General features: G+C 43.7%; 1 protein-coding gene across 3 annotated transcripts in view; it reads left to right on the forward strand.

Annotated features, from left to right (window-relative positions):
- The window catches only part of APC2 (APC regulator of WNT signaling pathway 2), a 106693-nt gene that overhangs the window by 65843 nt on the left and 13703 nt on the right, over positions 1–27147 (forward strand). For all 3 annotated transcript variants that reach the window (XM_068234008.1, XM_068234007.1, XM_068234009.1), the window contains exons 8-13: positions 3647–3727; positions 4614–4697; positions 4806–5184; positions 11937–12032; positions 16258–16397; positions 26997–27074. In XM_068234008.1, coding sequence (XP_068090109.1) covers positions 3647–3727; positions 4614–4697; positions 4806–5184; positions 11937–12032; positions 16258–16397; positions 26997–27074 — 858 coding nt within the window. The remainder of the gene's footprint in view (positions 1–3646; positions 3728–4613; positions 4698–4805; positions 5185–11936; positions 12033–16257; positions 16398–26996; positions 27075–27147) is intronic.

Below are 27147 nucleotides of genomic sequence, written 5' to 3' on the forward strand. Positions count from 1 at the left end.
GCAATTGGGGAAGTTTGGAAATGAAATATAAACGCTGAAATTATGCACACAAAACAACTTCCGGGTTAGATAAATAGGGTGCTCACCTTATTCAAAGTGTATGCAATAGTATAAAGGATACAAAATCTGCTCACAGTAGACCAGTCCTCCTGTACCACCATCTGACCTCACTCGCTTCAGAACTGCCCAACTGGTTTCATCCTTTCCAAGTTTCTTCAGGGTCTTTGAAGTGTGGAGGAGTCTGGTGTGGGTGCTTAGAAACATCAACTCCCATAAAAACTGTATTTAAATCTTGAGAATATGTAAACATTTGATAGTAACTAAAAACACGTTTCAAACAACACCAGAATCCATTCTTGCATTTTACAAAAAGCTTCAGACTAAGCCAAGAGGACATCTAGTGGACAAACATCTTATTGCACCTTCAAGATAAATGTAATGTAAAAATGCATACAAGTATATTTAAATATAAAGAGTTGAAAATAGGTCCAATTATTAAGAAATGTATAGATAAGGCCAAGGTGTGGACTAAATTAATGCTGTCACCAGTTTCACGGATCAATTAATCAAAATGATTCTTGTGCCTCAGCTACGTTATGGTCTACACAATTCCCCTATTTGGATTAAATCAAAGACGTTTAAGGCCATTAACACTATATTTAGATTAGAGAGATTATGTGGAACAAAAAAGAGCACAAATTAAGTTTGAGGCCCTTCAACACAGTAAAGATCAGTGGGATTGGCGATACCAAATACATGGTGTTATTTCTTGGCAGCCCAGTCTCAGCACCTGGTGGAATGAGGGGATCAGTCCCTGGGAGACTCGGGTAGGTCCCTTACAGAACATGTCACCCCCAAATTTAGTTGGTTCCTCGAGGTGGGTAAATTTATCTCCTCAGCTACTCCCTTCCCTACTTTGACTATGATCCAAAAAGTTTGGCTTAAGCTTAGAGTCCTTCAGAAGGAAACCAGGTATATGGAGTACACCCCATTGTGGGATAATTTTCCTAAGCTATCTTCTCTCCCATTTAGGAGGGTTTGGGCTACTAGGGTTTTTTTTCTGGTCTCTAAGGTTTTCCAGGGGGTACACTTAAATCATTTTCTGAATTAAATCAGAAATTCTCCTTGGGTAATAAGGCCTTTTATCAATAATTACAATTTTGCCACACTATCCATGCACAGAGTTTGAAGGGTACTGTGTGGAATCTGGCCCCAGCCCCTTTTTTCAACCAAATTTTTAACACTATGGTTTGTAAGACGTTTATTTTGGTTGCATATAAAGAAGTACCTGGCTGGGATTCTAACTGCTAACCACTATACCACTGTGCTGCCCAAATGTTGAAAAGAAGAATAAAACATTTCTCCTAGGAGAAAACTTGTGTTTCAGGTGTTTGAATGAAGAGAGGAAAAGACAATTGGAACGGGATAAGAGATCTAAAGGCATATATGAAAGACGAGAAGAGATGAGGAATGAGATGGGAAGGAATAGGTTCTGGGAAACCAGCAGTAAACAAATACTTGGAGTTTATAGAGAACAGCTTTTGTAAGGTTAAAGAAGTGAAAATGGTGGGTGACAGAAGAAACAGGTAAAATGGGCGCATAGTGCACCTGGTACTTTGGGAGCTGTTATAGGCTGCTATGCAATTAGCAGCTATAGCAGGGCTCATTGAGTAATTTGGGCACCAGAGTTAGTCTATAGGCAAACTCTTGATATCGGCAGAGTGACTATATACACTATGTAAAGTGCTGCGAAAGATGCCAGCATTATATAAATAATCAATAATAATAACTGCATCAGAAGTTTATTAAGTTTCAAATGGCATCTTATGCAGCATTCTAAAATTAATTAGGAAGCCTACAGCTGCTTGCAGCTACAAAAAACAGCCACACCAAAGGCAGTAAGTGGAAGACAATAAGTATAACACTTGTACTAGATTGAAAAGCATTCACCTCCAGGCAGTACAAACTGCAAACACATTCAGTAGAGAGAACATGGTACTTGATGCATGTACGTGCTTTATTTAAAAATTGTGTAATACATTCAAGAAGAGGGAGGCAGACACATGGCCAACCATTGTTTCACCTTCTGCTTCTTCTGAGCCAAAGTTTGCACCAAGCGCTCCCCTTGTTGGGGTTTTTGAGAGCAGGTTCTGGTAACATCACCACGGGACCGCCCTCTATACTCTGTGCAGACTACAATTGCCATCTCAACCTACCTGTACTAGGTAGTCAGCCAAACAGTGCACTGAAAACAGAGTGCCTGCTGATTTCTTTTTTTTCCCCTCTTTCTTTGCAACGTGCAAACATTGTGTGCAGTGTGCTCATCCATAACAGCCAATTACATAACAGCATATAAGAGTCATATGAGGAAAAAGATGAAATGTTAATGGTTACTATGGGTTAGTGCACTCTACATCCTGTCATTCTACTGTGCACCACCTCACTGAATAATCCAAATAATAGCTGTTTCTGTGGCAGTCTGCCGATACTATTGAGTTGTTGCTAGGAAACAAGATTTTTTTTTTCTGGAGTCTCAAAGGCTTGTGGCTGACCCACTGCACGGTCACCGAGTGTGGAAATTACATGTACACACAGGCATCTAATGACATATGGGTGGAATTTATTGTGTTATATAGCTCAGCTTTCCACATATTAACAGTGACCATCACTGCTTATATCTTATAGCAACATGTCTTTCTCTCATGCTCTCTCTTTCCTGGTCAAGTACAATACATAAGACATTAAGCATTTGTGGTGACACTAGAGGCATTTAATCTACCTAGGAATGTGTGCAGAGAGCAGAGGCTGTCCCAGCATATTAATCACATAAATGCTCAAAGAGCCAAGAAGACTAGATACACGCTATGGAGCAGACAGGCTACTCATAGCTTTAATGTACATCCTTGTAATTCAATGCCTTAGGCAAAAATACTACACAAGCAAAGACATAAGACGCAGCCATGCGGACACTTGTCAATTTGGGAAGAACAGTTCTGTGCTATGTATGCCTAGCTGACTCACAAAATCCGTGTTCACATCCCAAGAGACACTTGTCTATATTATTAGACTCATCATCATCACAATAACTATCTTACAGATTTGATAACTTGGTGGCAGGGGCTTCAGTACAAATGATGGGGCTCCCCAGCAAGACTTTGTTGGGGTTCCCCAATGTTAATACCCCCATCCCCACCCCACAATGGTGACCAGTACAACCTGGGCGCCATGTGCTGGGAGTCATATGACAAAACAGCATGGAGTGGGTGTGGGTTCCTACTGCAGATATACTAAATGCGGCTGCCCAGGCAGAGGAGCTGTGGGTAGTGGGAAGGGGATTGAGGCACCGATTCCACCCTCTCTCACAAAGTACTGTACCTCCTGGTGGGCACAGGAGCTCTTCAGATATCCAATGGCTCAGTGAGATTCTTGGTGTTAAACAGCAGAGGTATATGATGACGATTACAGGCTAATTACTTTGATTTTATGTGTGTATAAAACACTATAGTGCCCATAACACAGTGTTTCTAACAGAAACTGGAAAATACTAGTCTACGCATATGGCAATTTTATAATGAAAGAGGGATATCCCGTTAAACTGCATTATCTGATAAGCCATTACTAATTTTAACTATCCTTGTTTTATTAGATTCGGGCCTCTCGTCTAGAACAGATTGAGGAGCAACTGGAAGACATGCCACAAACTGAAAGCAGAGAACAAGTTATACAGGTATACTGCGATATCACTTGAAAGACTGCTCATATTATATCAGTGTGCAGAACGCTTTAAACTTGACAGAAAGGATTAACATACAGACGTACTGTGATCTAAACACTGTAGTTTGATTTGGAAAGATCAGGTTTCTACAAATATCAGCTTAGGGAGGGTTCACACTTGCGATGTGCAGGAACCATGGACAAAATTTCCCTGCACATTGCATGCATTCATCTCCATTACAACGTGCATGGTTAAACAACATGGTGCATGCAGCAAGCTTCTTTTTCACACGTGGGAACCGCAATTAAATGTGAATAAGCCCCATAATTAACATGGTTGTCACATGTAACGTGATTTTGCATGCCGAGAACTCACATGCGATCCTCCTAAAGTGTGAGCCATGCCTTGGTGTCCAAACTAGGAAAAAGAAAGTTAGGTAGCTAGTCAGACAGACAGAGACAATTATAGAATAAGTATCAATGTGCTTGCAGTGAATGTAACAATAGTCCTTGTGATCCCCGGGGAGGGCCTGGGGGCTACGTTTGCAGAGTAAGCACAGGGAGCACTGTAATATTTACCTGTCAATGCTGCGTTGTGTCTCCTCCACTCAGCAGCTGCACGTTCTTTGCTGCCCTCCTTTGGCTCCCGATCATGTGACTTGATCAGGACCTAGAGGAGTGGCTACCGTGAGAAAGAGGACTTCCGAAGCAGCGTGGTCAGGTAAATATATCTACAAAGCTCTGCTGTGCTTACTCTGCCAAGCGGGGGAATGAAAGGTAGGAGGACATGATTCTACAGGGGGGCCCATGATCATTTTGCCTGCGGAGGGGCCTGGGGGGCTGTTGTTGGCTCTTGTGTGTGCAAATCAATTGCATAATATTATTTATTTTTTCCACAGCCTTGCACAAACCTTGCGCTTGCAGACAAAATTCCAGAAAACCTTTCACAGCTGGAAGACAACTCAGGGCAAACAGAAAGCAAGGTAAATATGCTGTAGACATGTCAGTAAGCACATTGCCAGGGATAACTAATATTGTAATAATGCTTGGGTTAGCATGGAAAATGACTAATGATATCTATTCTGGCATAGGTGGAAGTGGTGTTCTGGCTTTTGTCCATGTTGGCTACACGCGACAAAGATGACATGTCACGTACTCTGTTGGCCATGTCCAGCTCACAAGACAGCTGTCAGGCCATGCGCAGATCAGGCTGCCTCCCATTGCTACTCCAAATTTTGCATGACAGCGAACGAGATGGAAGGACACAGGAATTTCAAAATTTCAAGGATGCGAGAATGAGAGCCAATGCTGCCCTCCACAATGTGATCTTCTCTCAGCCAGATGAGGGACAGGCCAAGAAAGAAATGAGAGTCCTCCACATTCTTGAGCAGATACGGTCTTACACAGAAACTTGCTGGGATTGGATGCTTAGCCATGAGAAGAAAGATGGAGCTCATGACAGTAGCCCAGGTACGTCACAGGAACTGAAAAATAAATGAAAGGTACTCACTGCTGTTGCAGCATGTTTTATACACATATTTATTGTAGATGTGATGTGATTTAAATATTATATATGTGATGTGGTACAATCATTTCAGAAATGTTCTTGAGATTAAAATCTTTAATTAAAAAGTAATGGATTGTCAGAATGTGTTCGTATCTAATATGAAATAGCACTTTTAATACTGTACTTCAAATGCCTTCTGGTGTTCTGAGTGTTCAATGTGGATCCCCAGTGTGTCCCACTGAACTAATGTTCAATGTATATATGGAACTTTAAAGTTTCACAATAGCATCACCATAGCAACAAATTTTTATCCAGTGGATTGCAAAGATGAGTTACTAATCAATTAGGTTAGGAGGATGATAATAAGTTATCCTGCAGTGAACACCAAACCACCTACTGTCATATCCAGAAAGTAAGGATTCTATAATGCAAGCGTTTTAAACCTTTTTAGCCAAGGTGCCCCACTGCAGGTCCTTGACAGGCTCAGGGTCCCTTGAGGAAGTGATTTTTCATGGGGTAGGCAGACTTTACTGTGCAAACGATAAATTTACTGCCTCTAATGGACTTATTAACCACTTGAGGACCACAGTGGTAAACCCCCCTAAAGACCAGGCACATTTTTTCTGAAATGGCCACTGCAGCTTTAAGGCCAAGCTTAACCTATCAATGCTTCCCAAATTCTGTCCCAACATTTCTCAGTGTTTTGCTGGCTTTGGGTGGCTGCATGTTGTGTGGATCCTACTTTGTACTGCTTGCAGTTCACAGAAGCTTTGGCCACTGAGAATGACTGGGACCACCAATGGCTGTTGGCAAAGATTTTGGGCCCACTTTAGTCTGCCCACAGATGTTGAGGTGACGTGGTTCTCCTGGCAGATTTGAGGGCCACTTGGACCTGATGACGTAGATTTTGTGCCAATGGTGGTGGCTGCATAGGTCAGTGGTGCCTGTTGAAATATATTTTGAAGCTAATGATATTTGCTGTTCTTATTAAAAATCCTCAGCACTCCACAGCCACAAATGAGACAAAGCCTCCACCATCACCCTTATGGTACATGACTCACCGAGTCTGCTGGGCTACCCTTACAGCAGCCAAATTACACCTGCGGAGCATTCAACAGGCTTTCCTTGCCATTCGACCACTCCTGGTTACTGCTGGCTCCTCCTCTTGTCATATGCAAACATTGCACTCTACCTCAGGGCAATAATACTCGTCATAGCACAATATGCTTCTAAAAACCATAAAATTTAATTACATGGTATAACAAGCATAGAGTTTTGCCAGCAGCAGTGGCGTAGCTAAGGAGCTGTGAGCCCCGATGCAAGTTTTACATGGGGCCCCCCAAGCACTCTATACATAACAATTGATACGGCACACCAAAATCTGCCAATGGCAACTACAGTGTCTGAGGTGCAAGGAGGGGATGGGGAGCTGTTTGCTAATGATTACCACTATTCAAAGCATCTATAGAAGTGATTATTATGAGCACAGGACCAATAGAGAGCTAATACTGCAGTTGAGGGAGGGCCCTTCGGGGCCCCTCTGGCCCAAAGGCCCCGATGCGATCGCAACCTCTGCAACCCCTATTGCTACGCCCCTGGCCAGCAGGCTCTCCCCCTTGCTGTTTCCCGGTCTAACCGCGCAGCCGTGACCCCACTGTCCTCCAGCCTGTTATTCCAATGTGCCTCAGTTCATCTAGGAGGCCGTCTGAGACTCTTCTCTTTATGCTTGTTATACCATGCAACTAAACGTGAGTGGACAATTTGAATAAATGTTATGGTTTTTATAAGCATATTTCGCTATGAGTATTATTGCTCTGAAGTAAAGTGCAACATTTGCATATGACAAGAGGTGGAGCCAGCAGTAACCAGGAGTGGTCGAATGGCAAGGGGAGCCTGTTGAATGCCCCGCAGGTGTAATCTGGCTGCTGTAAGGGTAGCCCAGCAGACTCGGTGAGTCGTGCACCAGAAGGGTGATGGTGGAAACTTTGTCTCATTTGTGCCTGTTGAGCGCTGAGGTTGTTCAATAAGAACTGTGAATATTGAAGGGGATACTCAGCAAAAGAAACATAAGCGAACCAGTCATTTTTTTTTGAAGGACTGTATAAAATGTGCACCTGAGATTTTATTAATGTGATTGTGGAATTGACAATTACTGATTGGGCCTGTTTATGTGTGTCTGCTAGCCAATTTCTTAGGGATCTCACTGGGATTAGAAAGGGTGTTAGAGGCTTTTGTAGTTAACCCCTACCACATTGTGATTTTGTCTATAAATGATATTTGCTGACAGAAATTTTGGGGCCCGCTATGGCTACTGGCAAACTTGGGGAAATGATGGTGGATGCTTACAGTGGTAGGGGGACAAAGCTTTCTGCTAACAAAGACGATGGAAGATAAGAGGTGCACAATGAATGCTAATGGAGCAGGGGGGGCATGGAGGCTACTGGTAGAGAGGTAGGCCCTAGATAACATCTGACAGAGATGGAAGACCAATGTCCCTGGTGACTGGTGGTGGAAATGGAGTCATGCTTCATTACTCACCAGATTACCACCACAACACTGCACATGTTCCCCAGCTTGTTGTTCTAAGAGCATGAACCTTCTCATCTCTGTTTTCCTGTTCTCAATAATTCATGAAGTCGACTTCATGGTGAAGATGGAATTGGGGACAAGTTCCTAGTGTGTGAAAGGAGGGTCTGGAGCAGGAGAAGGGGGAAGCCAGACCATTGAGGGAGGGTACAGAAGCAGCCAACGGGGAAGTTGCAGTGCTCTAAAGACACCAAAACTAGTTCACAGATGCCTGCCATATTTATCCATGATCTTTCAAGTACCCCCAACAGGTGCTGATGTACCCCTAGTGGTATAGGTAGAGAAACACTGCTTTGGTGTATTTGCACAACATGTAATGTATTGTTTCCACAAGTAAACAATACCATTCATATGTTTCAAACACCAATGCCAATCCAAAGATGTTATATTTACCACTTAATTCCAAGTCCTTTACAGCATTCTTGCCCTGGGTGTCATCCATCCTCCAAACAGTGTGGTTTCTGGCTCTTCCTCTGGTCTGCCCCTACATATACGCAGTGCAAGTCATAGACCTGTGACCCAGGTGGGAGAAGTGAGTGGCCACAGGACTGTCATGAAGCAGGGATTATTTAAACTCTGTCCAGAGAGCACTTGGGCTGTTTGCTCTGAACAGCAAAGGTGTCCATAAAGACCTTGCTTGCCACCTGCCAGTCCACAATCATCTTACTAGCTGCCCAAATCCTTATCAGCTACCCAGGTCCTGCCTTTACCCAAATCCTGACCTACCACTTACCCAGATCCTGTCCTACATGCTACTTACCCCAATCTGCCAACCTACAGTCCTGATCTCAGCCTGCACTGCCCTTTAACTTAGTCAGACATTCATCAGAGCACCTGATTTGCATACTAGTTTTGGATCAGTGATTTTAAGTATTAAAGGCAGCAGAAAAGCAGGACAGTCAGGCAAATGGCAATTGCTGTTCATTAAAGGGTGACTGTAAAGAGATGTGTGTATGCAAATTGTGGACTCTGTACGTTCACTAATCTAAGGAATGCTTGGATTGATACCTGTGTTGGGAGCAAACTGGCTGGTATTGATTGCAATAAGTAATAAAGTACCTTTTTTGCATAAACACTGAAGAGTCTCTATTCATTGGATATGACTAGGTAAAATTTAATGGCAGATAGACTTTATTATTATTATTATTTTTTATTTATATAGCGCCAACATATTCCGCAGCGCTTTACAAAGCACAATAAGACGACAAGGGGAACATAGATACAACTAACATATGTACAGCAGAGTTCCAAGCAGCACAAATATTGTTACAAAGCAGTAAACATTAGGAGGATGACCCTGCCCTTGTGAGCTTACACTCTAATGGGTGGTGGGGGACACACTAGGTTAGGGGGTGGAGGATGGATGTAGCAGTGACCTTTTGCCTCTGATTACAATGTGACAGATAAGGGCTATAGAATGTTATAAGCTTGTCTGAAAAGGTGTGTTTTAAGAGTGCGTTTGAAGATGCCCAGGTTTGGAGCATGACGTACAGGCTGTGGAAGAGAGTTCCAGATAAGGGATGATGCTCGTGTAAAGTCCTGGATGCGAGCATGAGAGGAGGTGCTCAGATTAGAGGCCAGGAGAATTTCTTGGGAGGAGCGAAGGTTGCGGGAGGGACAATATCTTGAGATTAGTGAGGAGATGTATGGAGGAGACAACCAGTGGAGGGCTTTGTATGTTAGAGTCAGGAGTTTGAACTGGATCCTCTCGGTAATGGGTAACCAGTGGAGAGAGCGGCACAGTGGGGCTGCATCAGAAGAGCGTGTGGAAAGGTGAATGAGGCGGGTTGCTGAATTTAGAAGGAATTGGAGAGGTGCTAGCCTGTTTTTTGGTAGACCACAGAGCAGGGTGTTGCAGTAGTCTAGGCGGGAGATGATTAACCGCTTGCCGCCCGCGTCACGCCAGTAGGCGTGGCCCCGCGGCAGCCCCAGGACCAGCTAACGCCAATTGGCGGAAAGTCCTGGGGCAGCAGTTTACGGGAGATCGCGCGCACGGTGCGCGCGCATCTCCCGCTTGGTGGGCGGAGCTGAGCTCCCTCTTCAGTCTCCGAGCGGCGATCGCCGCTCGGGAGACTGTTACACGGCGAAACCGCCGTGTATTTACATGTGCAGCGCTGCGATCAGCAGCAGCGCTGCACTGGGGACAGCCGTGTGACACGGCTGTCCCCATGGGGGACAAGAGAGCGATCGGCTCTCATAGGCAGAAGCCTATGACAGCCGATCGCCGTGATTGGCCGGCAGGGGGGAGGGAGGGGATTTGTAATAAAAAAAAAAGAAAATGGCAAAAAATATTAAAAAAACAAACAAACAAATATTTATAAAAAAAAAATAAACACAGGGGGGGGCGATCAGACCTCACCAACAGAGAGCTCTGTTGGTGGGGAGAAAAGGGGGGGGGATCACTTGTGTGCAGAGCTTGGCCTTAAAGCTGCAGTGGCCAATTATGGTAAAATTAGGCTGGTCACTAGGGGGGTTTACCACCATGGTCCTCAAGAGGTTAAGGCATGAACAAGCATTTTGGTGGCCTCTTGTGTGAGGAAGGGACGGATACGGAATATATTTTTGAGCTAGAAATAGCAGGTGGTGGTCAATGAGGCAATGTGAGGTTTAAAGGAGAGCTCTGAGTCAAGTATAACCCCCAAGCAGCGGGCCTTAGTGGTTGAGGTTATTGGGGTGTTATCTACAGTTATGGTTGCAATTGGTGGGGCTGTAGATAGTGATGGTGGAAAAATCACAATTTCCGTTTTAGTCATGTTGAGTTTGAGGAAGCGGGAGGATATGAATGCAGAAACGGCACGTAGACAGTCGGGGATTCTAGATAGTAGTGATGACAGATCAGGAGCTGAGAGATAGATTTGGGTGTCATCCGCATAGAGGTGATACTGGAAGCCAAAAGAGTTAATTAGTTGTCCCAGGCCACGAGTGTAGATTGAGAAAAGAAGTGGCCCAACAACAGAGCCTTGAGGTACACCAACAGACAGTGGGTGTGGAGAGGAAATGGTGTTAGAGAAGGATACAGTGTAAGAGCGTCCAGAGAGATAAGAGGAGATCCAGGAATGTGCTTGTCCCTTGATTCCTAAAGATGACAGGGGGCTTGATTCACAAAGCGGTACTAACTGTTAGCAAGCCTGTGAAATCCCCCTTAGCATGTCTAAACCAGCTTTTTGCGCGCAAAAGTTTATGCGCGTAAAACTTTACGCGCGTAAAACTTTACGCTCGCACTGCACAGAGCGCAGGGCGCTCCGCGCGAAGTGCCCATTAACGCCAATGGGACTTAGCGCGCGCTTAGGACTTTGCGCGTGCTTAGGACTTTGCGCGCGATCTGATTGAGAAATCCGGTGCTTACCTACTTAGCACCCTGGTTAACACGTCTAAAGACTTTAGACGTGCTAAGTAGGTTAGCACTGCTTTGTGAATCAAGCCCGGTGTCTGCAGGAGCAGAGCATGATCAACTGTGTCAAAGGCAGAGGAAAGGTCAAGGAGTATTAGAATGGAGAACTGGCCTTTGGATTTAGCTACCAGTAGGTCATTAACAACTTTCGTGAGGACAGTTTCAGTGGAATAGTGTGTGCGGAATCCAGATTGAAAGGGGTCAAGTAATGAGTTGGTAAAGAGAAAGGCAGACAATTCTGAATAGATGTGACATTCCAGCAGTTTAGAAGCAAAGGGGAGGAGCGAGACAGGACGGTAATTGGATAGAGAAGTTGGATCTATTTCATTTTCTTCTTATTCACTTAAAGGTGCGTACACACGCCGGACTGGAAGCAACGACGGGTCTGTCGTTACCTCCCGCTGGGTGGGCGTGCCAACGACAGTCCGGCGTGTGTACGCACTGTCGGCTGACTGATACGGCTGCTTCTGAGCTATCCACCCGGCGGATCGCTCAGAAGCAGCCGTATCAGTCCGCCGACAGTGCGTACACACGCCGGACTGTCGTTGGCACGCCCACCCAGCGGGAGGTAACGACGGACCCGTCGTTGCCTCCAGTCCGGCGTGTGTACGCACCTTAACTCTAAGGCATTGTTTCAAGGAAGATTGTTAGAATGGATCAGTTATTTTTAAAGGTCCTTTTCTTTTATCCAGATAAACATGCAAAAAGAGAATTGTATTTCAATGTTCTGTATTGTAGCTCCTGTGCCTGTGGAACCACAGATCTGCCAAGCAAGTTGTGCCATAATGAAACTATCATTTGATGAGGAATATAGAAGAGCAATGAATGAACTAGGTAAAACGCATATTAGGCATTTATTACTTTCTACACTCACTCCATAACCCATTCATAACTCAGTGAGGTGGTACATTAGTAATGGTGAGATGTTTTCTGTTTCTCATCAGAGTAGATGCAGGCTTATGTCGAGGCATGCAGTCTAAGGCAAGCTTAACTCTTGCCTACCATAAGGGGATAATGAATTTGGTTGCATGACTCCTCCCAGGTTATGACCTTAATATCTAAAACCACTGGTGACAGCTGACATGTTAGCAGGAAACTAGGTGAAGCACCAACATATAAGACAGGTATCCTAAATAGACAACCAGTAAATGTGGTGAAAGAGTTAGAATGCAAACAGAACCATGGAAAAGTCAGCAGTACATCTGAAAACAGCAGATATGCATTCAGAATGCAGGAAATCTACAAACCCATTAAATCAGAATTTAAACTTGCTACTTAGTGACATCAAAGGCATTCTGCCAGTATAACTTTCTATTTTTAACCAAGACAGCGCACCTTGGAAAGGCATATTAAGCCTAAGATTAAACAGATTCAACAAGCAATTGAAGGTCTCCCATAAGTAAAAGCTTTTAGAGAGGAGTGACACTCCTTGGCTGTTTAAAAAATGTAATAAGAATGTGAAATCAAGTGTGGATTATGAAAAAAAGTAACCCAAGATCCTTCTTCAGATCACAGTCTACCTAGTTAGGGAAGTACTGCATACTTAAATAGCCTTTTTTTATGCAAAACAACCACTTAGTAATATAAATATTGATGTTTTGTGGAGTTTATGATGCTCCACAACCTTATCTTTTGGAGAACATGATGCCTACTTCAGAACACTTATCTCAGTCTGTGTGTGGTCATCAATGAGCTTTCAGTAATGGATCACTAGATCAAGACATTGTGGGATCTGGCAGAAGTCACCCTTGCCATGGTGGAGGTGAATATTAATGTTTTCTCGCTAAAATCTACTTTTGGTGAAAAAGCAGATGTAAAAGCTTGTTTTTTTTTATTTTCAGGAAACATTTTTTTTTTTAATTAACCACTTGAGGACCTAGCCTTTACCCCCCCCCCCCCCTCCCTTCCTTAAGGACCAGTGCTGTTTTTTCAGATCTGTGCTGGGTGGGCTCTACAGCCCCCAGCACAGATCAAATGACAGGCAGAGTGACCAGACCGCCCCCCTTTTTTCCCCACTAGGGGGATGATGTGCTGGGGGGGTCTGATCGCTCCTGCATGCGTGTGGGTGGGGGGGGGGGGGGCACCTCAAAGCCCCCTCTACCGCAGGATTCCCCCTCTCCCTCTCCTCCCTCCCTGCCCGAGAGATCGGAGGCTGCACAGGAATGGATCTGTCCTGTGCAGCCTCTAACAGGCTCCCCGCTGATCTACTACAACGCTGCTACTGTAGCAGCGTTGTAAAAATGTAAACAAAGCGGATTATTTCCGCTTGTGTTTACATTTAGCCTGCGAGCTGCGATCGGCAGCCCGCGGGCTATTCACGGAGCCCCCCGCCGTGAAATGACAATTAGCCTGCAGTCGCTGGTCCTGCAGCTACCACTTTGCCGACGCGCGTTATGAGTGCGCAGTCGGCAAGTGGTTAAGTAATGTAAGCAACCAGAGTGACATGGTTTTTAATGAATTCCCTATCGTACATAAATCCCAAAGACATTTTGTATGGACTTCAGGTCATGCCAGTTTCATGCTATCCCCTTAGCTCTAAAAACCCAAAGACATCACTACTGATTTTCCAAAATAATTTATCCAGTCTGGTACAAATATCATCTCCCTGTATATATGCTATTGTGCTGTCATTATGTCAAGACATTGGACCTGATTTGTTTTTGCCATGGTAAGTGGCAGTGCTCAGCAACGCAGGACAATTCCTGATAAAAGAATTTAGAAAAATTGGAAGTCCATGGGCATATCCATTGCACTGAGTGGCTAAAGCCCACTCATTGTGGTCGTATTTACTGGCTATTACAATGCGGTTTAATCAACGGGTAAAATAATCACCAGCACATAAGCTCACCAATAGTACACAATACACTAAATGTAGTGACTTACACTGCATGGCAATATGCCTATGCAACTGTACAATGTATTGTGCCCAGAGAGGATTGTTCTGGAATATCAACAGGTTGGGATGGAACTGCAAGTTCAGGTCTGGTCCCTGGACCTGCATAATTCAAATTAGAGACAAAATAGCATGTGCTCACACAATTGAATTATATACCTGATATCAAGTGCTAGGAGCAGGTGTGACCATGTGATTCAACATTGCAAGCAAAATGAATCTTCTGCACACTATGTGTTAGTTGAAAATTATCACTGCACAAAAATAGGGACTCAACGACATGGACTGTCTGTATACTTCTGCTCAAAAACAGGGACTTAATAAAAATAGTGTAAGCTGATAAGCTCAAATTTGCGCAAAAACAGGGACTATGTATCAAAGGAGAAGCTTACACTGGGCCATCAAAACCAATGTATCGTTAGCAAGTCAGATCATTTTACTCTCAAAGCAGGTAAACTTAAGAAAGAGTGTCTATGAGAATTCAATAACACAGTATGGGAGACCTTACCATAGAATGCATTGAAATTACCAGAAATAATTCAAATTGAGTTTGGCACCCATTCAGGAAATGGGTCTTGAAATAGCAGTGCAATCTGTAAGCCTGTGGAATGCACAGGAACAGAAGCTGACATGGGAAGAGCAGGTACCATTACATTTGGAGGTGATGGAGTGGTTGACTCTGAGGTGGAGTCAGATTCAAAACTACCTGTATAAACATGGATATTGTAATGATCATAGAGTAGTAGGGATGTCTCAGCACCCTAGAGGAAAAGACACAGGAGACAAAAAAATGGGAGCCCAACAGTGAAATATGTTTTCATATACGGGATATCAACAGGTAAGGTAACTGTACTACTCACAAAGGCGGGTTGCAGAGGGGCAACCGACCACAAGAAGCAGGTGGAGACAACAAACCCAACTCCACTCGGGGTTAGCGCAGCCGGACCTGGGTGTGGTCTCTCTCCTTGGTAAAAATGACAGATTATTGCTATGGTTTAAACCATGTGTGGTCTGTCTAGACCCGTCCAACAGGGTATGTTGGGGGGTATGCAAAAGCACAATTTGGGTAAAGAGGTGCACCAGTGTGAATGAAATGGATTAAAAACAAGATAAAATCGAAAAAAAGTAGGTGGCTTACCTCAATGACGAGATCTTTGTAAAGACAAAGAGATATTTGTTTAGCACAGGCAACGGGAGGCTCCCTTTGCTGATCCGCTTTTTGCAATTGGCACTGTTATTAGCCTGAGGAAGCGGGCTTAGACCCATGAAATGTGTTGCCTGTGCTAAACAAATATCTCTTTGTCTATACAAAGCTCTTGTCATTGAGGTAAGCCACCTCATGTTTTTCATTTTATCTTATTTTTAATCCAATTTTATTCACACTGGGGCGCCTCTTGATCAATCTTATCATATTTTTCTTGGATCTGCAGAGCCAAATGATGCAGAATATTGCCCCCTACAATAAATTTGATTTGACTTTTGTAGGTTCCACTAGGACATTTCTATCATTATTATTATTATTTATTGTATTTATAAAGCACCAACATATTATGCAGCGCAGAACAATAGATAAATAGGGAGATTTAAAACGAGGTACAGGATACAAGATCATGCTAGTGACTTTATGTCTTGGAGACCACATAGATCGAGTCCAAGTCAGTCCGCAGGAAGAGTACCCGATGAAGGGGGTTCATGATTAAGTTGGATAGCATGTTTTGATGTCATTGGTGACAACTGTTGAACATAAGAGAATTCAGATTAAGCATTAATACACAAGGCAGAAAATAGTACTGATCAGCTCATTGCCAAAGGCAGACAGCAGAGCTATCTAATGAATGGTGAAATAGGTCATCAGGAAAGACTACAGACAAGCCTGGTTCAAGATGGAGCATAAGCATAAGACAAGGGCAGATATATCAGCGCAATCAAGAGCAAGCCAGACTCACAACTGGAGGCTGTCGTGTGAGGGAGGAGAAGATAGTAGTATAGTCCTAGAGCAGCTAAGTGGGACACACTAACTTACAATAATGTAATCCATATAGCATGCTTCTCAGGCAACATCACTCTCCCTGTTATCATATCCTTCTCATCCAGTCATCCTTACCACCTAATACTGCATTGATGCAGCCCTGCCTGAGAAGTCTGTGTGTCTGGTGCTTTCCATAGGTGGTCTGCAGGCAATTGCAGAGCTCTTAGAGGTAGACTATCAGATGCACAGAATGACCAGTGATCCCCTCAGCTTGGCACTGAGACGGTATGCAGGAATGGCACTCACTAATCTCACATTCGGGGATGTGGTAAACAAGGTGAGAGACAAATTATTTCTTCATGTATTGTGAACTGAGTACTATAATGAAAAACATTTATGAAAGTGTCATAAATAAGTTGATCAGTATACAGTGGGTTGAACCCCATTCATGTTGCAGAATTTCCCTTTGCTTTCAGGTGTACAGTAAAAAATAAAAGCTGGAAATATGGTTTCTTGTATTATTGACCAGGTTTTTTTTACCATTAATTTTTGACACTTTCATAACTTGGCTGTAAATTGATCAAACTGTGTTATAGCTATGTCATGTTTTGTGTTTTACATGTATAAGGTAAACAACGCTGTGAGACTTTATAAATAGAGGGAAAGAACTCTTGCGTCTTTGCAAATGAATGCTTCTCAGCCCACCACCCTTACCCAACATTCATATGCAACTAAATCTAAATATTGTATTTACTGATCTTGTTCAGTGGACATGTGATGACTTCTGTAGTTTCTGTAGTTACCTGCATGTGAGAGCAGAATGCTGCGCTCCAGGTCTGAGCATGTATGTATGCAGCTTTCTCCAGCTCCACACTGCAGCTCACAACCTCAGCATGTTGAGACTGTGATTCATTCTGGCGGGAACTGTAGGAAGAGACCAGGCCATCCAGCAGAGGATCGGAGCATCCCAGGAGGATGGCAAGAGAACCAACTGCCTAAAGGGGGCTAAAGGAATCCCCAGGAAGATTAAATGCTTTTATTTTTTCATTATTTTTGTCTTAGGATTCCTTTAAGTAATTTTTACAGTGCATGTGCATGATTTTGAGGGCTAAGAGCCAGATAATTCAAACAAAAATAAAATTCTGTATTGAAAATTCTTTATTATTGCGGCTCTGCTTGCGTGTATTGTTGCAGAGCTTTAGGCATGTTAGAAAGGCTATCCTGCATGTATAAATACACTTACATCTCTGTGTGTGCTCAGACCCACTCAGTAAGCATCATGAGAGATGCCACAGCCTGATTAGACCATTGGCATATACAGTACACTAGCACCACAATTGCTGGTAATGAAAATTCACTAGTGTGGAATCGTGTTGAGCACCCTTTGATTTCAACAGAAACTGGCCAAGAATGATTTTAATGGACTAGATACTGTAAGTGGAATGAAATAAAAAAAAAAAAAAAATACCCAGGGACAATGATTAATGTTTCAATTTCATTAGACAAAAGTGAACGTTTTGCAAACTAAATTTAAACTGACACTGAAGCGGAAAAAAAATTATGATATTATGATTTGTATGTGTAGTACAGCTAAGAAATGAAACATTAAGATCAGATACATCAGTCTAATTGTTTCCAGTACAGGAAGAGTTGAGAAACTCCAGTTGTTATCTCTATGCAAACAAGCCATTCAGCTCTCCGACTAAGTTAGTCATGGGGAGGGCTGTTATCTGACTTTTATTATCTCAACTGTTCCTGGACTATTTACTTTTCCTCTGCTAGAGGAGAGGTCATTAGTTCACAGACTGCTCTGAAAGACTCATTTTGAATGCTGAGTGTTGTGTAATCTGCACATATTATAGAATGATGCAATGTTAGAAAAAACACTATATACCTGAAAATAAAAGTATGAGAATATTTTCTTTGCTGCTAATCTTCTAGTAATTATTCATAGTACACAACCAATTCACTATATCATATTTTTTTTCACTTCAGTGTCTCTTTAACTACTTCCCGACCGCCGTATAGACAAATGGCGGCCGGGAAGTAGACGCCGCAAGGAGCGCCGTATTGACAAAATGTGGCGGTCCTTGTTTGGGCATGGGCGGAGCGATTGTGTCATCCGTGTCGCGATCCTCCGCCTCCGCCTGTCGCCGCTCACTCGCCGCAACATCCCGCCGGCCATACGGAAGCGCCGGCGGGATGTTAACCCGACGATCGCCGCATACAAAGTGTATAATACACTTTGTAATGTTTACAAAGTGTATTATACAGGCTGCCTCCTGCCCTGGTGGTCCCAGTGTCCGAGGGACCACCAGGGCAGGCTGCAGCCACCCTAGTCTGCACCAAGCACACTGATTTTCTCCCCCCCCCTCCCCAGATCGCCCACAGCACCCATCAGACCCCCCCCTGCCTACCCCCCAGACCCCTGTTTGCACCCAATCACCCCCCTAATCACCCATCAATCACTCCCTGTCACTATCTGTCAACGCCATTTTTTTTTATACCCCCCCCCCTGCCCCCTGCTCCCTCCTGATCACCCCCCCACCCCTCAGATTCTCCCCAGACCCCCCCCCAGACCCCCCCCCCATGTACTGTATGCATCTATCCCCCCTGATCACCTGTCAATCACCTGTCAATCACCTGTCAATCACCTGTCAATCACCCATCAATCACCCCCTGTCACTGCCACCCATCAATCAGCCCCTAACCTGCCCCTTGCGGGCAATCTGATCACCCCCCCACACCAATAGATCGCCCGCAGATCCGACATTAGATCACCTCCCAAATCCATTGTTTACATCTATTCTCTCCTCTAAACACCCACTAATTACCCATCAATCACCCATCAATCACCCCCTATCACCACCTGTCACTTTTACCTATCAGATCAGACCCTAATCTGCCCCTTGCGGGCACCCAATCACCCGCCCACACGCTCAGATTGCCCTCAGACCCCCCCTTATCAATTCACCAGTGCATTCATTACATCTGTTCTTCCCTGTAATAACCCACTGATCACCTGTCAATCACCTGCCAATCACCTATCACCCATCAATCACCCCCTGTCACCACCTGTCACTGCCACCCATCAATCAGCCCCTAACCTGCCCCTTGCGGGCAATCTGATCACCCACCCACACCATTAGATCGCCCGCAAACCCGCCGTCAGATTACCTCCCAAATGTATTGTTTACATCTGTTATCTTCTCTAAACACCCACTAATTACCCATCAATCACCCATCAATCACCCCCTATCACTGTTAGCTATCAGATCAGACCCTAATCTGCCCCTTGCGGGCACCCAATCACCCGCCTACACGCTCAGATTACCCTCAGACCCCCCCTTATCAATTCGCCAGGGCATTATTTACATCTATCCTTCCCTGTAATAACCCACTGATCACCTGTCAATCACCTGCCAATCACCTATCACCCATCAATCACCCCCTGTCACTGCCACCCAACAATCGGCCCCTAACCTGCCCCTTGCGGGCAATCTGATTACCCACCCACACCAATAGATCGCCCGCAGATCCGACATCAGATCACCACCCAAGCGCAGCGTTTACATCTATTCTCTCCTCTAAACACCCACTAATTACCCATCAATCACCCCCTATCACCACCTGTCACTGTTACCCATCAGATCAGACCCTAATCTGCCCCTTGCGGGCACCCAATCACCCGCCTACACGCTCAGATTGCCCTCAGACCCCCCCCCCCCCCTTATCAATTCGCCAGTGCAATATTTACATCTGTTCTCCCCTGTAATAACCCACTGATTACCTGTCAATCACCTGTCAATCACCTATCAATCACCCATCAATCAAACCTGTCACTGCCACCCATCAATCACCCCCTGTCACTGCCACCCATCAATCACCCGCTGTCACTGCCACCCATCAATCAGCCCCTAACCTGCCCCTTGCGGGCAATCTGATCACCCACCCACACCAATAGATCGCCCGCAGATCCGACGTCCGATCACCTCCCAAGTGCAGTGTTTACATCTGTTCTCTACCCTAAACACCCACTAATTACCCATCAATCACCCCCTGTCACTGCTACCTATCAGATTAGACCCCTATCTGCCCTTAGGGCACTCAATCACCCTCAGAATGCCCTCAGACCCCAGCCCTGATCACCTCGCCAGTGCATTGCTTGCATCTATTCCCCCCTCTAATCACACCTTGAGACACCCATCAATCACCTCCTGTCACCCCCTAGCACACCTACCCATCAGATCAGGCCCTAATTTGCCCCGTGTGGGCTCCTGATCACTCGGCCAAACCCTCAGATCCCCCTCAGACCCCTTTCCGATCACCTCCCCAGTGCATTGATTGCATCTATTTTCCCCTCTAACCACCCCCTGAGACACCCATCAATCACCTCCTGTCACCCCCCTAGCACTCCTATCCATCAGATCAGGCCCAATACAACCTGTCATCTAAAAGGCCACCCTGCTTATGACCGGTTCCACAAAATTCGCCCCCTCATAGACCACCTGTCATCAAAATTTGCAGATGCTTATACCCCTGAACAGTCATTTTGAGACATTTGGTTTCCAGACTACTCACGGTTTTGGGCCCGTAAAATGCCAGGGCGGTATAGGAACCCCACAAGTGTCCCCATTTTAGAAAAAAAGACACCCCAAGGTATTCTGTTAGGTGTATGACGAGTTCATAGAAGATTTTATTTTTTGTCAAAAGTTAGCGGAAATTGATTTTTATTGGTTTTTTTCCACAAATTGTCACTTTCCGCTAACTTTTGACAAAAAATAAAATCTTCTATGAACTCGTCATACACCTAACAGAATACCTTGGGGTGTCTTCTTTCTAAAATGGGGTCACTTGTGGGGTTCCTATACTGCCCTGGCATTTTAGGGGCCCTAAACCGCGAGGAGTAGTCTAGAAAACAAATGCCTCAAAATGACCTGTGAATAGGACGTTGGGCCCCTTAGCGCACCTAGGCTGCAAAAAAGTGTCACACATGTGGTATCGCCGTATTCAGGAGAAGTAGTATAATGTGTTTTGGGGTGTATTTTTACACATACCCATGCTGGGTGGGAGAAATCTCTCTGTAAATGGACAATTGTGTGTAAAAAAAATCAAAAGATTGTCATTTACAGAGATATTTCTTCCACCCAGCATGGGTATGTGTAAAAATACACCCCAAAACACATTATACTACTTCTCCTGAGTACGGCGGTACCACATGTGTGGCACTTTTTTTACACCCTAAGGGCTTGATTCACAAAGCGGTGCTAACCTACTTAGCACGTCTAAAGTCTTTAGACACGCTAACCAGGGTGCTAAGTAGGTTAGCACCGGATTTCTCAATCAGATCGCGCGCTAACTTCGCGCGCGTAAAGTTTTACGCGCGCAAAGTTTTTACGCGCGCTAAGTCCCATAGGCTTTAATGGGCACTTCGCGCGGTGCGCCCTGCGCTCTGTGCAGTACGCGCGTAAAGTTTTACGCGCATAAAGTTTTGCGCGCGTAAAGTTTTATGCGCGAAAAGCTTGTTTAGACGTGCTAAGGGGGTTTTCACAGGCGTGCTAACAGTTAGCACCGCTTTGTGAATCAAGCCCTAAGTGCGCTAAGGGGCCCAAAGTCCAATGAGTACCTTTAGGATTTCACAGGTCATTTTGCGACATTTGCTTTCAAGACTACTCCTCACGGTTTAGGGCCCCTAAAATGCCAGGGCAGTATAGGAACCCCACAAATGACCCCATTTTAGAAAGAAGACACCCCAAGGTATTCTGTTAGGACTATGGTGAGTTCATAGAAGATTTTATTTTTTGTCACAAGTTAGCGGAAAATGACACTTTGTGAAAAAAACCAATACAAATCAATTTCCGCTAACTTGTGACAAAAAAATAAAATCTTCTATGAACTCACCATACTCCTAACGGAATACCTTAGGGTGTCTTCTTTCTAAAATGGGGTCATTTGTGGGGTTCCTATACTGCCCTGGCATTTTAGGGGCCCTAAACCGTGAGGAGTCGTCTTGAAAGCAAATGTCGCAAAATGACCTGTGAAATCCTAAAAGTACTCATTGGACTTTGGGCCCCTTAGCGCGGTTAGGGTGCAAAAAAGTGCCACACATGTGGTATTGCCGTACTCAGGAGAAGTAGTATAATGTGTTTTGGGGTGTATTTTTACACATACCCATGCTGAGTGGGAGAAATCTCTCTGTAAATGGACAATTGTGTGTAAAAAAAATTAACAAATTGTCATTTACAGAGATATTTCTCCCACCCAGCATGGGTATGTGTAAAAATACACCCCAAAACACATTATACTACTTCTCCTGAGTATGGCAATACCACATGTGTGGCACTTTTTTGCAGCCTAACTGCGCTAAGGGGTCCAAAGTCCAATGAGCACCTTTAGGCTTTACAGGGGTGCTTACGATTTAGCACCCCCCAAAATGTCAGGACAGTAAACACACCCCACAAATGACCCCATTTTGGAAAGTAGACCCTTCAAGGTATTCAGAGAGGGGCATGGTGAGTCCGTGGCAGATTTCATTTTTTTTTTGTCGCAAGTTAGAAGAAATGGAAACTTTTTTTTTTTTTTTTTTTTTGTCACAAAGTGTCATTTTCCGCTTACTTGTGACAAAAAATAATATCTTCTATGAACTCACTATGCCTCTCAGTGAATACTTTGGGATGTCTTCTTTCCAAAATGGGTTCATTTGGGGGGGTATTTATACTATCCTGGAATTCTAGCCCCTCATGAAACATGACAGGGGGTCAGAAAAGTCATAGATGCTTGAAAATGGGAAAATTCACTTTTTGCACCATAGTTTGTAAACACTATAACTTTTACCCAAACCAATAAATATACACTGAATGGGTTTTTTTTTATCCAAAACATGTTTGTCCATATTTTTCGCGCTGCATGTATACAGAAATTTTACTTTATTTGAAAAATGTCAGCACAGAAAGTTAAAAAAATCATTTTTTTGCAAAAATTCATGTCTTTTTTGATGAATATAATAAAAAGTAAAAATCGCAGGAGCAATCAAATAGCACCAAAAGAAAGCTTTATTAGGGCTGGTGCACACCGAGCGGCTTTTTGGGCGTTTTCAGATCTGCTTGCGGCTGCGGATCTGCTTGGTCAATGTATCTCAATGGGGTGGTGCACACCAGAGCGGCAGGCGTTTTGCAGAAACGAAAAATGCCTGGGTGAGGCATTTTTTGGATTTCGGATGCGTTTCTGCCTCAATGTTAAGTATAGGAAAAACGCAAACCGCTCTGAAAAACGCCTGTTCAGAGCGGTTTTGCAGGCGTTTTTGTTACAGAAGCTGTTCAGTAACAGCTTTACTGTAACAATATATGAAATCTACTATACTGAAAACCGCAGCAGCAATCCGCAAAACGCTAGCAAAACGCCTCATAAAAATAAAAAAAAGCGTTTAAAAATCTGCTAGCATTTTGCGGATCTGCTAGCGGGTTTTGGTGTGCACCAGCCCTGTGTGACAAGAAAAGGAGCCAAAATTCATTTAGGTGGTAGGTTGTATGAGCGAGCAATAAACCGTGAAAGCTGCAGTGGTCTGAATGGAAAAAAAGTGGCCGGTCCTTAAGGGGTAGAAAGCCCTAGGTCCTCAAGTGGTTAAAGGACAACTATTTAAATGCTTACATTCACCTCGTTAGTGGTATTCAATGAAAAGCAACAAATGGGTTGCACAAAGCCCTAAATCATCATCTGTGCAGCACCAATCCCTATAGAAATCACAGAGAAAAGGAAGAAAAAATAGAATCCAACTGGAAAGGTGCAAACCAGATAAATTAATATTTGTTAATTACTTATTTAGAATCAAAAATCATATGGAGGAAACGCCTAAAGAGCTATTCGTCCCATGCAAGTTTTCTATTTGCCCCCTTAAGCACTTGACACATCTTTTATTTCTCTGTGCCAATTAAATAAATGTATCAGCCAACATGTCCCTCTCAGTTTAGGTCCCCTTTAAGAAAAAGTAATGTTTGTTGGATACCCAATGCTATTGGAAATAGCACATTTACACTGAGGCGAGAAGGACTATCAGAGGAAAACTGATTGGCCACTGCGATGACGACAAAGATGGTGATTGTCTATGAAAGGTGTCAGCTTCTAGACTGCAAATAAAGAGAGCAATAACAGAGCAGCAAAAGGGCTCCGGAGACCTCATTCTGGCACTCTTTTGGGAGGGAAATTTTGCTTTCTATGTTGGGCATTAATACTTTTTATATTAAGCTAAAGTGCAAAATCTACTGATTTCTCTGCAGCAGACTAGAAACTTGGAGGTTTGCCACTTTCTGAAATCCTCTTATAAACAACATAAGCACTGTTGTCTAGCGTTCCTGGTACAGCAGTGATATCTGATCCTTCAAACTGTTGGGGCAGATTTGCAGGCATAATATGACCACGGTCTGATGAACTGAGAATTGCACAAAACAGTTTGGCTGAATGCTCGTTTTTATAGCAGAGCAAAGGGATGCAGGGTACAGTTAGCGCTGATACTGGCCTATTAGAGGGCTAACATTAGCAAGTGGGCAAGGCACTACAAACCATCCAATCACTCCTGGTCCAGTTGCACTTGTTGGTGTTTTCAAGAAATCTTCAGAGTGATAAAATGCATCTGATCTGTCTGAAGACAGATGGACCATGCATCTGTTATCTCTTGTTTGTAGATACCTTCAGACATGATGGGCTTCTTTTTTTAAAGCAGCAGTACGGCATATCACTTACCTTACAATAAAATATGTTTGTACATGCATTGTACAATACAATTTGATTCATTAAAGGGAAGGGCCAAGAAAAATAAAAAAAATGAGTTTCACTTACCTGGGGCTTCTACCAGCCCCATGCAGCCATCCTGTGCCCTCGTAGTCACTCACTGCTGCTCCAGTCCCCCGCTGGCAGCTTACCGACCTCGGAGGTCGGCGGGACGCATTGCGTACATTTTTACGCATTCCCGCTAATGCAGGAACATAACACATACATTTTTACGCATTACTAGTTCAACGCGTACATTTTTACGCATTGAACCAGTAACACATAAAAATGTATGTGCTAATGTTCCTGCACTAGCGAGAATGCGTAAAAATGTACGCAATGCGGCCCGCTGACCTCCGAGGTCGGCAAGCTGCCAGCGGGGGACTGGAGCAGCAGTGAGTGACTACGAGGGCACAGGATGGCTGCATGGGGCTGGTAGAAGCCCCAGGTAAGTGAAACTCATTTTTTTATTTTGCTTGGACCTTCCCTTTAAAGAATAACTGAACTGAGAATTATGTAAAAAATTAAAGCGTTGGGTTCCTTTAACTTTTTACTGCTGTCTTTGTGCTCCAATGTTAATCCTGTTCGCCATTCCAGTGTGGTTTATTATTCAATTGGCTGGGCAGTTCAGTCCTTTCCTTTTGAACGCCCCACATCTTTTTTTTTTCTCACAATTAAAGATTTTATTGAAAAAGAGCAAGTATGTTGCACAATCAGGAAGAACAGAAAAAACCCAGCATCAATTAACTATAAATCATCAACTCAGTTTTGTAATATTTGCAACAAATAGAACAAGTTATGCTGAAATATACAAGTAACAGATACAAGACCTCGTAATCAAGTTACAAAAATTTAGTAGATATAGTCATACAGCAAAATACCACACCCAGTGCCAAAAAAAACAAAAGAGGAGATGTAGAGTCTATAGAAGGAGAGGAGGCTACAGTTTAATTAAACATCCATAATTTGCTTATATTCATCTGAACATTGGAATTTAACCCACAATGCCCATGTAAAGGTTTGTTTCTCAGCCTTATCTTTGATCTGGGAAACCAGTCCCTCCATGACCTCGACAGAGTCTACTTTTCTAAGCTAATGCCTGAACGATGGCGCTTCAGATTTTTTCCAGAACACTGAGATCAGAGCTCTGGCTGCATTTATCAGATGAATCTTGAGAGATTTTTTTGTACGGCCCAATAGAGTCTGGCGTGTCATGGAGTAGGAGGGTACTGGGAGCAAACACAATTTTCTCGGTAGTAATATGTTCAGTGATTTTGTGTACCTGGTTCCAGTAGCATTGAATTTGAGGACATGACCAGAAAATGTAAAGAAGAGAGCCGTTTGTAGACCCACATCTCCAGCATAGGTTTGGGGTTGTTGGAAACATTTTGTGTAACGTTATAGGGGTTCTGTACCACCTAGTTAAAAGTTTGTAGCCCGTCTCCTGAGCATTGACACTCATGGATCTCTTATTCCCCACATCTATGAATGAGAATTTTTGTACTGAGCATGCACAATTTTTTAATCACACATGCCCATTTAACATGAACGAGTGCATTGCCAATGCGCATGCATGAGTTTGAGTTCCTGAGCTGTGCATTCTTAGTAAAAGGAATCATAATCACTGTTGCACAATGGAAAGAAGACATGCACAAGTGCTTCCTTTCACTGGTCATGCGCGATTTGAGAGTCTGAACAGACCCATGTCAAATGCACTCATTCATTGCCGCATACTGTTCCAGCATCAAGGATAAAGATGCTGGAACAGGGAAAAGAGGGGAAAATGTCAGCCAGAGGTAGGTTGTAATTGTTTCATTTCACTTACAGGAACACCATACTTTATGTAATTTTAGGATTAATTTTCGGTTTGAGTGTGCTCTAAATAGGGAAAAATGTTAGATATTAACAAGCATTTATACATTTGTGAAGCATTTCCCTTGCAATGACAACTCCTAGTTCCTGAGGCTCCCGTGAGATTTGAGTAAAACCACTTGTGTGTGAAACTGGCCATGATATATGACTAGTGTTGGACTGCATGCTATTTTAAGATAAATTATAATTTTAGGTATTTATAATTTTAGGTATTTATAAAACATGTCCTGTATATGATTAAATTAGAAGTTTTAACTGAAATCTTTAACAGTCCTAATCGCCAAATCTTGTCTTCTTACAGGCTACTTTGTGCTCTCGGCGTGGCTGCATGCAGGCAATTGTAGCACATTTAGCCTCAGAGAGTGAGGAACTTCAACAGGTAAGAAAGTCTACTCTGTAACATATTTTTAAAAGCACTTCAGGAATTAGTATGAAGACTCACTCTATAACCT

Source organism: Hyperolius riggenbachi, chromosome 1 (assembly GCF_040937935.1).
Source record: "Hyperolius riggenbachi isolate aHypRig1 chromosome 1, aHypRig1.pri, whole genome shotgun sequence".
Classification (NCBI taxonomy): domain Eukaryota; kingdom Metazoa; phylum Chordata; class Amphibia; order Anura; family Hyperoliidae; genus Hyperolius; species Hyperolius riggenbachi.